This window comes from Trifolium pratense, linkage group LG6, assembly GCF_020283565.1.
Source record: "Trifolium pratense cultivar HEN17-A07 linkage group LG6, ARS_RC_1.1, whole genome shotgun sequence".
NCBI classification, from domain to species: Eukaryota; Viridiplantae; Streptophyta; class Magnoliopsida; order Fabales; family Fabaceae; genus Trifolium; species Trifolium pratense.
Genome location: NC_060064.1, coordinates 30,904,737 through 30,915,429, shown reverse-complemented (window position 1 = coordinate 30,915,429; position 10,693 = coordinate 30,904,737). Strand labels below are relative to the sequence as shown.

The 10,693-nt window shown below is 33.3% G+C and overlaps 1 protein-coding gene and 1 pseudogene across 1 annotated transcript; one reads left to right on the top strand and one right to left on the bottom strand.

Moving 5' to 3' along the window:
- Positions 1 to 5,253: 5,253 nt before the first annotated feature.
- On the top strand, positions 5,254 to 7,175 carry LOC123892095 (annotated as a pseudogene).
- A 2,198-nt stretch (positions 7,176 to 9,373) lies between these two features.
- LOC123891475 lies at positions 9,374 to 10,581 on the bottom strand. Its single transcript, XM_045941346.1, has 2 exons — positions 10,549 to 10,581; positions 9,374 to 10,328 (listed from the first exon to the last, which is right to left on the bottom strand). Exon 2 carries the CDS (start codon positions 10,303 to 10,305, stop codon positions 9,574 to 9,576), a length of 732 nt encoding a protein of 243 aa, XP_045797302.1. The 5' UTR covers positions 10,306 to 10,328; positions 10,549 to 10,581; the 3' UTR covers positions 9,374 to 9,573.
- Between the last annotated feature and the right edge of the window lie 112 nt (positions 10,582 to 10,693).

The window sequence follows — 10,693 nt, the reverse complement described above, 5'->3', positions numbered from 1 at the left end:
CCCTCGACAAAGAGATTAAACTTTGTAGATATGACTTTTTGTAGGCCTAAGAATCTACAACGTTGTAACAATGAATATAAGCTCATGTTGATTATATATATCAAATTGAATTTAATTGGTAATCTCAGTTTTTAGTCAAATGTTAATCTCATCACTACTACATATGTGTATGATGAAGAAAAAACAAACAATTTTTTTAATAAAAAAGAGACGTTTTAAGTCGTTAAAGTTTTTTGGCAAAAGGAATTTTTTATCGTCAACAATCATTTAATGCTATTCAGTGTTTGCTTTAGAATACTCCTCCGGCCTCTTTTGTAAGTCAAAATTCCCTTTTGCACACTTATTAAGGAGATACTTTTTTGTCTTGATTTTATGTGAAATTTCTATTACAATTCCTAAAATGACCTTCTAATATATTAAATTTGCATTGGGATACTGCAATCTTGTAAAATAGTTGAACAATTAATTAGGAGTACTTTTGATAACTTTTGCTTATATTTGAGGCTAAAATTTTTTATTCACTTTTGCTTATAAATGAGGCCGGAGGGAGCACGCATGTAGCTTCAATTTTGACGTCCATTATGGTAATTAGCTTTATTGATGCTAGTGTTAAGCATTAAATTTTTTAGCGTTGTCACTATTTTGAACGGATTTGGATTCTCTACCTTCAACAATTCTACATTCACCTACATTTAGTGTAATTGTAGGGTCAATTTTGTCATTACCACTTACCATAATATCTCTCTCAATTTTGTCTCCTAACGTATTTACACTAAATATGAGTGAATATAGGTGAATGTTGAATTTTTGAATGTAGAGAATCCAAATCCGTTTTGAACATTTTTCTGACACTAAGTGCTTTTAGCATCTAATTTTTTACTATTCGGGTCAGCAAAAAATTGATGCTAAAATGCAATTTTGTTGTAGTCACTCGATATTGTATAATATATATTCATTTCACAAACGTATATGTACATTTTTTTTGTTCACTCATGCATATACAACTATAATTTCAAACTCAAACACCCAAAAGGGACCAAAATAAAAAAAGGTAAAATGGAAAAGCAAGCCAAACTATTTTGTAAATTAATTTGAAGCAAGAACTTCCAAAAGAGCAACAAAAGCAGATATAGGATTTCCAAAAATTGCTGAAAATATTAACTTGAACACCACAACAGCAATCTTTGTGTACTTGCTCATAGTCCTTGCTCTCCTTGAAATACTCAAACTTTGAACCATCTCACAACTTGTGAGTGCAAGTTGAGTTTCCCTATCACTCATTGAACTTGAATTTGTAATATTTCTATCTCCTTGAGAAAAATAACCCCTCCTCCAATTCTCAAGTATCAAATCCTTGAAACATGACACATGATAACAACAAGAATTTCCATCATAATAAGACCACCCTTCAACTTTTCTCACAACATGCTTATGCTTACATTTAGCACACTTCGAACGAACTTTATGAGAGTTTCAAATTCACGGTTCCGCTTTCATCTGAAATACTATGTTTTAGCTTCAAACAACATGGATGAAGATCAAAGTTTGTGCTAGAGCAATGGTAGACATAACCTAGCACATCTTTTCCACAAGCGTCACAATATCTTGTTTTATATCCAGGTCGTTTCTTATAGAACTCGAAATTGCTTTTCTCAAAAAACGGATGAAAAACATAAGAGTAGTCGGGATTTGCACATTCTTCATGAAGGATATAATTGCAATTGATGTATTCGCAATGGTGACTTGATCCAAACCCTAGTTCTTTACAACCACTGCATTTGTATGGTGCTCCTGGAGGCTTGTATTGCAATGAGAGAGTGTTCGTGATCCATCTAAGTTATGCTTTTTGTGAATGAAAATTCTGTTGAAACAAAACAATTAAAAAAAATACAAATAGTTAATTAAATGGGTCAGTAGAAATATTAGAAAAAAGTCTCCATGAGCTAAGCTCAGTTGGTAGAGACATCGCACTATATATGCAGAAGTCGGAGTTCGAACCCGGACACTCCACTTATTCACCTCAAAGGTGAAATTTTCTAGCTACTAAACTAATGACCAAAAAATTAAAGAAATATTATAAACAAATTGAAACTGAGCGACCATAAAACCGGATTTTAAAATACATACCAAAATTTATTTATTTATTTTTGGAAAATAAGACGCAGTTAAGCCAAAAAATTAATTCAAAATGTAAATAAGAAAATAAGGCGTATTTTGCTAATATTTGACATATGAAATAGAAATGGTGACTACTTCTCTACCCTCACATAAATTGAGGGCATATGCCCTATGCTGATGTGGCATGATGTGTCACCAATCAAATTCAACCACATGTATTTAAATCAAATATAATTAATTTTTTACCACAAAGTAATTTTATTTTAAATTAATTATATTTTAAGTATTATATTTTATGAATTTACATTTTAGTCATTGCTTCTAATTTGTTTGTTTGCCTTCTTCTTCTTCCATCTCTATTTTTTGTTCTCCTCTTTTTTGTTGCAGACTACATGGATAATGCTATGAAAAGTACATGGATAATGCTATGAAAAGTATCACAGCACCTAACAATCACAAATTCCCCAATTTATAACATATCAAAAACCCTAATATTGATTCCCCAATTGCCTTCTTCTTGCTCTTCCTCTCTGCGTGAAAGCAAAACCCAGCACCCATAGACCCAAAATCAATTTTTCACCATTCCTGGCAATTAAGAATCATTGTATGTGAAATATTTGGAATAGATATCCAACAAAATTATCCATGAGCGGAGAAACATAGGTTTCCACCGTCGCCGTCGTTGCCGCCGTTGCAATCTAATTACCAAAATTCAATTTGTACGCAGATAACATTCTTGATAAGGTTTCCACCTTCGCCACCGTTGCAATCTAATTACCAAAATTCAAGATGAACCGTTGCCACCGCCGTTGCAATCTGTAACCCCCACCGTCTGTTTCAGTTTTCTTCTCACACTGCCGTCAGTTATCTAGTTCATTGCCTGTCAAATAGAGATGGAAGAAGAAGAAGGCAAACAAACAAATTAGAAGCAATGACCAAAATGTAAATTCATAAAATATAATACTTAAAATATAATTAATTTAAAATAAAATTACTTTGAGGTAAAAAATTAATTATATTTGATTTAAATACATGTGGTTGAATTTGATTGGTGACACATCATGCCACATCAGCATAGGGCATATGCCCTCAATTTATGTGAGGGTAGAGAAGAAAAAGCCAATAGAAATACATACCACAAACTTGATTGTTGCTATTAATTAGGATGCGTTTGTATATGTTTGATCTTTTTCTTCTTTTTGACAATAGGATGCGTTTGTATGTCCACAAACATAGGAGCTAGCTACTTATATGCAAAAGAAAACGTGTCCAATAAGTGTTTTGTTTAATCTTGTTTTTTAGAACTTTTCCAAGAAATGACTTCATATTATACGCTATTACGCAATAGTTAGCTTGTTGTATATTCTTTTTAACAAGTTACTTAGTTAGTAAGACTGTTGTCATTGAAGCTTAGCTGTTCCTAGATTGGTTATTATCACTTTGGTCAAATTGGTTTAATGAAATGACTTAACAATTGTATGGAATTTCTATATACGTATGACGACATTTTGGAAAATGCAATGGCATCTTCATGTATTTTATTTACACAATGGAGTATATCATTATCTTTCTAGAATATTATTAAAATTTCGTTTTGATATTTAAAATTGTAGTATCTTCTAGCCCAAGATTTGACGTTCCGGTTTGAGGTAGACTTACAATGTTCTGGAAGATGAAGAAGAAACGTAAATAAAAAGAGTTGACGCTCAATTTTGTCTCACAATTTTATGTTGGCTAAATCTAGTTTCCGATAAAAAAAAATTCCACATTAATCTTTGATGATCTAGAAAAAAAGTTAGTCCTTGTGTACAAAAAAAAAAGATAAATTAGTCCTTTATTCATTATCACAGAAATGTAAAGGACTAATGTGAATTTATTTTTTTGTCAGGGATTAAATTGGGTAGAGAGAAAATTGTGAGACCAAATTAAGTTAAGTGAAGATTCATTTTGGTCTCTTGTAATTTTTTTACCGCTTAATTTAGTCTCTGACAAAAATAAAACACAAATTAGTCTATGTCATTTTCATATTGTTTATAAACTACCCCATCTATTAGAATGAAATAGAGACTAGTTTGTCAACGGTATAAAAATATCATGAATTAATTTGAGTTTTATTTTCGATTGAGTACTGAATTGGACCAACAAAAAATTATAAAGAGCTAAATGAGTCTTCACTCAAATTTTTATCATGAATTGTAAAGGACTAAAATGAATCTTCGGTCAGTTTGGGGAAGCAGAAAGGCAAAACCCTAGCAGAGGGGAATCAAGAATGAATTTAGATTGACACTATTACCTTAAAATTGTCATTTGCTAACAAGAAATTAAATACAGAGAATTTACAAAGATGGCGTGCCCCGGATATTGTTAGAACACAATTGTAGAATGCACAAAAACAATGTGTTCTTGAGATTGTGTGAATGAAAAAGAAGATGAAAAAAACTTAAGAAAAGAAAGCAATTTTATTCTTCCACTACTGGGCCATATGAAAATTGAATTACAAAGATATCATACACATAGAGTGTATTTATAGCCTAAAACTAACTTCTAACTAACTTGGTAGTTAAGTAACTAACTAACTACCTTAAAAGACACAAAACTATATAACAAACTGCACATCAGAACCATGCACGAGGTTCAGAGGCAGAACACACATCAGAAGCTCCACCTTTAGAAGTTCTGAGACTTTCAGAACTTGTTCTAGCTTCAGAGGTTCTGAGAGCTTTCAGAACCAGCACTTATCTAACTCTGAATTATCACAAACTAACAGATAACAGCTTCATTTGCATAATTTAATGTCACTGTAGCTTTAATTTCACTAATCATATACTGTACAAAATATTGGATGTATAACTAACTGTCACACTATAGCTATCACACGAAACCTTTCAGTTTATTTTCCACAATTTCCATTCGCATGCAATGTGCAGAGAAAAAATGAAGAGACTCTATTCATGTCATGGTGGTAATAAAAAGTCATGGATCCGTTATAGGAAATATTAATCCATTTTATGACTGAAGATTAAAGTGGACGAATTCAGCTAATTTACATTCCACATATATTAAAGAAGACAACCTAAAATATTTTCAACAATTCTATCTATCCAAAATAGATAAAAAAAAAATTCCAAAAACAGAATGGCCAAAAAATATGAGTGACCTGTTATCGGAATAGACCTTGGCACAACCTATTCATGTGTTGCTGTATGGCAGGAGCAAAATAATAGAGCAGAGATCATACACAATGATCAAGGAAACAGAACAACACCTTATTTTGTTGCTTTCATTGGTGATTAAAGGTTGATTGGTCTGAGGGTCAGTTCTTCCATCAAGTGGTACCGGCCCCTCCTGATAGTATTATCTTCTTTTTTTTGTTCCTGCATAAATGGTTTATAAATTTATAGCTATTAATATTTCACTGCTATGTTTTCATTCCAAAAGAAAAAATAGTACATCACCTACGATTTTGTTTTCGCAGATGCAAAGAGGTTAATTGGAAGGAAATACAAAGATATTCAGAATGATACCCAGTTGTGGCCCTTTAAGGTCATTGCTGGTATTGATGACAACCCATGGATCCTTGTTAACTACAAGGGTAAAGAAAACACTTTTTTGCAGAGGAAATATCATCTATGATCCTCACAAAAATGAGGGGGATCGCAGAGAAGTTTTTGGAGTCACCTGTTAAAAATGCGGTGATTACAGTTCCGGCATATTTCAACGATTCGCAGCAAAAAGCCACAGTAGATGCCGGTAACATTGCTGGATTGAATGTAATGCGGATAATCAATGAACCAACTGTTGCTGCACTTGCATATGGCCTTCAGAAAAGAACTAATTGTGCTGAAAAGTGAAACATTTTCATCTTTGATCTTGGTGGTGGAACTTTTAATGTATCCCTCCTCACAATTAAGAATAATGTCTTTGAAGTTATAGCTGTTGCTGGAGACACTCACCTCGGAGGGGAGGACTTTGATAACAGAATGATGAATCACTTTGTAGAGGAGTTCAGGAGAAAGAAGAAAGTGGACATTAGTGGAAATCCAGGATCCTTGAGGAGGTTGCGGAATAGTTGCGAGAGGGCAAAAAGGATTCTTTCTTTTGCTGTTGTCGCTACGGTTGAGGTAAATGCTTTGTTTCAGGGCATTGACTTATCTTCATCGATTACTCGAGCAAAGTTCGAGGATCTCAACATAGACCTCTTTGAAAATTGCATGGATATTGTCAATAGGTGCTTTGTAGATTCTGGAATGGACAAAAGTAGTGTAGATGATGTTGTCCTTGTTGGGGGCTCGTCGAGAATCCCCAAACTGCATCAACTATTACAGGACTTTTTTGGGGGAAAGGATTTGTGTATGAGCATCAACCCTGACGAAGCTGTTGCTTATGGTGCAGCTATTCAGGCTGCTATGTTGAGTGTCAAGTCTGTTCCAAACATAGTGTTGCGAGATGTCATACCGTTGTCTCTTGGTACGTCAATAAAAGGAGATATCATGGATGTTGTGATTCCTAAGAACACTTCCGTTCCTATTACAAAGAAGAAAACATATTTTACGGATGTAGATAACCAAAGTAGGTTTTTAATTAAGGTTTACAAGGGTGAGAGTATAATAGCTAGCGAGAACAACTTGCTTGGTTTGTTTTCTCTCTCACTTCCTCTTGCACCTCGCGGTTTTCCTATCCAAGTATGTTTTGCAATAGATAAAGATGGAATATTAAATTTGTCCGCAGAGGAAGAAACCGGTGGTAATAAGAAAAATATTATGTTAACAAATGAAAAGGAAAGACTATCAAATGAAGAATTAGAGAGAATGATTCAAGAAGCTGAGAATTTCGAGGCTGAACATACAAAACTTGAGCAGAAAGCTAAAGCAATGAATGATTTGAATGATTATCTTTGCCATGTGAGGAAAGTAATTGCTGATAATGATATTGGTTCTTTGATTTGCCCTGTTGACAAATTGAAGATCTATACTGCAGTTGTGAAGAGCCAAAATCTGTTGGATGGTAACAAGCATGAAGAAACAAATGTTTTTGTGGATTTTTTGAAGGAGTTTTAGAACATGAATTTGAAGATTTAGATATGATTATATGTATTTGAGCCTATTAAGAAGTAAGCTCCTTGACAATGAAATAACATATGTATGTAAGTTGAAAATAATCAAATGAGAGTGAGAGAACTGAGAAGTTCTTTTATGGTTTGTATGTTGAAAATATTTGATAAAACTGATTTTAATAGTCTTAAGAAAATTTTGTGGTCAAATGATTGATTTGTGTTCTAAAAGTGATTTAAAAAGTATTACACTTTTGTTAAGATCACTTAAATATTTCTACTTACACCCATGATTTCTGTTGAATGGACAGATCTAATGCTCACAATTAATTCCTGATGTTTTTGTGATAATACCTTTCGCGGGGTCTGGTTATGGTGCATAAGCCAAACTTATGCATCATGCATAAGCTTGCTTCCTACACCCAAGTCTCCAACATAATTGCTTCGTACACCCCAGCCTATTTCGTCATACACCCCCACCCCAACATAATTTCTTCGTACACCTCAACCCATTTCGTCATATACCCCCCAACATAATTGCTTCGTACACCCCATCCCATTTCGTCATACACCTCCCAACATAATTGCTTCGTACACCCCAACCCATTTCGTCATACACCCTCCAACGTAATTGCTTCGTACACCCCAGCTCATTTCGTCATACACCCCCAAGCTCATCTCCAAACTAATTGCAACTAACAGTTATCATTTGTAATTCACTTTTTTGTCCAAAACAAACCAACGCCAACAACAACACGAAATCATCATTCATCACCATCACAGAAATCATCATCATCACCGTCACTGAAATCATCATTCATCGCCACATCACAGAGCTCATCATTATCGCCGGCCACACCACAGCATCACGGGAATCATCATTCATCGCCAAGTTCGAGATTAGTGATTGAAAATGGTTTCTTAATAGTATATCAATTCTTAATAATAATTTTATTGTTCTTTTATTTTATTAGAAACCATTACACAATTATTTTGATTTCACATACAAGACTATCAAAACCAATAAACCACAATTATTTTGGTTTCATAGTAATTTTGAAAAAGCTAGACAAAAGCAGAAATTCATTTTACAACGGAAGAAACAAAAGAGAGATGATGAGGCTTTACAAAAAAAATGGTAACTAATTGATTGATTCACATTTGTTAATTGTTTTTATGTTATAAAGTGTGCACTATAGTTTGTGAATAATGGTTTAAATGTTTATCACATTTGGTCTTTTGTTTTATTACAAAACCATTAGACAATTATTTTGGTTTTACATAGAAGACTATCAAAATCATTAAACCATACTTATGGTTTCAGTAATAATCATTATTTAAAACCATTTAACAATAATAATGATTTTGGTGTATAACATCTTAAAACTATTTAACCAATATTAAGGATTTCAAAAATCTATATTAATGGTTATATAAAACCATTTAACGATACTAATGGTTTCGGTGTATAACATCTTGAAATCATTTAACGATACTAATGATTTCAGTGTATAACATCTTGAAACCATTTAACAATAGCAAGCTCAATGTACCGAAAAAATAAAAAACAATACCAAGCTCAATTTCCCCTAATTTATGACCCGAATTAGTAGAATGCACCGATTTCACATTCTTCCTAATAATTCCATGAACTTTCTGATTTTTCAAAATCGAAGGAACCTTTTCCTTTCCCACAAACTTGGATCCATTAAGCAAAGCTCTCGTATCACTAGCAACAGCAACTTCCTCCTTAGAACTATGTCCATCCATCACCAGAATCCATCAAATTGAAAACCGTCACATCAGCCTTCAACGCCTCACACGAAAACACAGCTGCAACATCAGCAAACACCACGAGCACCGCCGATTGATACTCCAAAACAGCAGAAACACCGAGCACCGCCGAACACTCTTTGTTTATCGACAATGAGTGTTCGTCTTTGGTGACATCGAATTCCTCTTCGAATTGAAAACTCTTCCAATTTGAATTGAGTGATTCTGATATCCATAACGGAAACTGTTTGGATGAGTTACAAAGGAGGAGTTTATTGAGAAGAACGGTTGTTTTGCAATTGGTTGTTATTTGGATCTGATGGTGGATATTCAGTTATGCACCATAACTTTTGCCGTTTTATCAATCTTTAGCGTGCTATTCAATATTGGCTCCATAACAATTCATACATAATTGTTTAGCTATCAACTTAATTTTACCAAATCAAGCCAATATATTTATTTCCACACATCAAATTAATTACGTACAAATATTTTTTTTCCTCACTCATAAGCTTTATTCCTCATACAACAACTATAATTTCAAAGTTCAAACTCAAACTTAAAAGTGACCAAAATAAAAAAAGATCAAATGAAAAAACAATCCAATTTTTTTTGTAGAAGTGACCGGTAAATTAATTTGAAGCAAGAGCTTCTACAATAGCAACAAAAGCAGATATAGGGTTTCCAAATATAGCTGAAAATATTAGCTTGAACACCAAAACAGCTATCTTTGTGTACTTGCTCATAGTCCTTCCTCTCCTTGAACCACTTGAACTTGAAGCTATCTCCATACTTGTGAGGGCAAGTTGAGTTTCCCTATTAGTTGAACTTGCAATTGATCTATCCTCTTGAGAAAAATAACCCCTACTCCAATTCTCAAGTATCAAATCCTTGAAACAAGCCACATGATAATAAGATTTTCCATCATAATAAGACCACCCTTCAACTTTTCCATCAACATGCTTATGCCTACATTTGGCACACTTTGAACCAACTTTTTGTAAAAGTTTCAAAGTCACGTTTCCACTTTCATCCGAAATACTACGTTTTAGCTTTAAACAACATGGATGAAGATCGATATTTGTTCTAGAGCAATGGTAGACAAAACCTAACACATCTTTGCGACAAGCATCGCAAATTCTTGTTTCATATCCAGGTGCTTCCTTATGGAACTTGAAAATGCTTTTCTCGAAAAATGGATGAAAAGGGTGAGGATCGGGATTTGCACATTCTTCATGAAGGATATAATTGCAATTTATGTTGTCTTTACAATGGTATCTTGATCCAAACCCTAGTTGTCCACAGCCACTACATGTGTACGGTGCTCCTGCAGGCTTCAATTGAAATGCGTGTTGATGATCCATCTCAGTTATCTCACGTGATTAATCTGTTGAAACAAATCAATAAAAAAAAATTGCAAAGTTAATTGATTTTGGCATAAGAAAATTTGATTTTTGGATATGAGATTAAAAAAAGCTATAAAAAGACAATATAACATATACCACTAGTCCAAATAAAAAGATATAATTCAAAACGTATATAAGAAAAATAATGGCTAGCTATAGTGTAGTGTGTATCTTGCTAGCTATTTGATATGTTGTACTTACCAAAAGCTCAACTGTTGCTATGAATTAAGATGTGCTTATGATCAAAACTATTTATGATATTTATAATGGGAAAAAAAATAATTAAACCGTGTGCAATACGTGACTTCTTATTTCTATTTTTTTATATATATATATATCTTTTCCA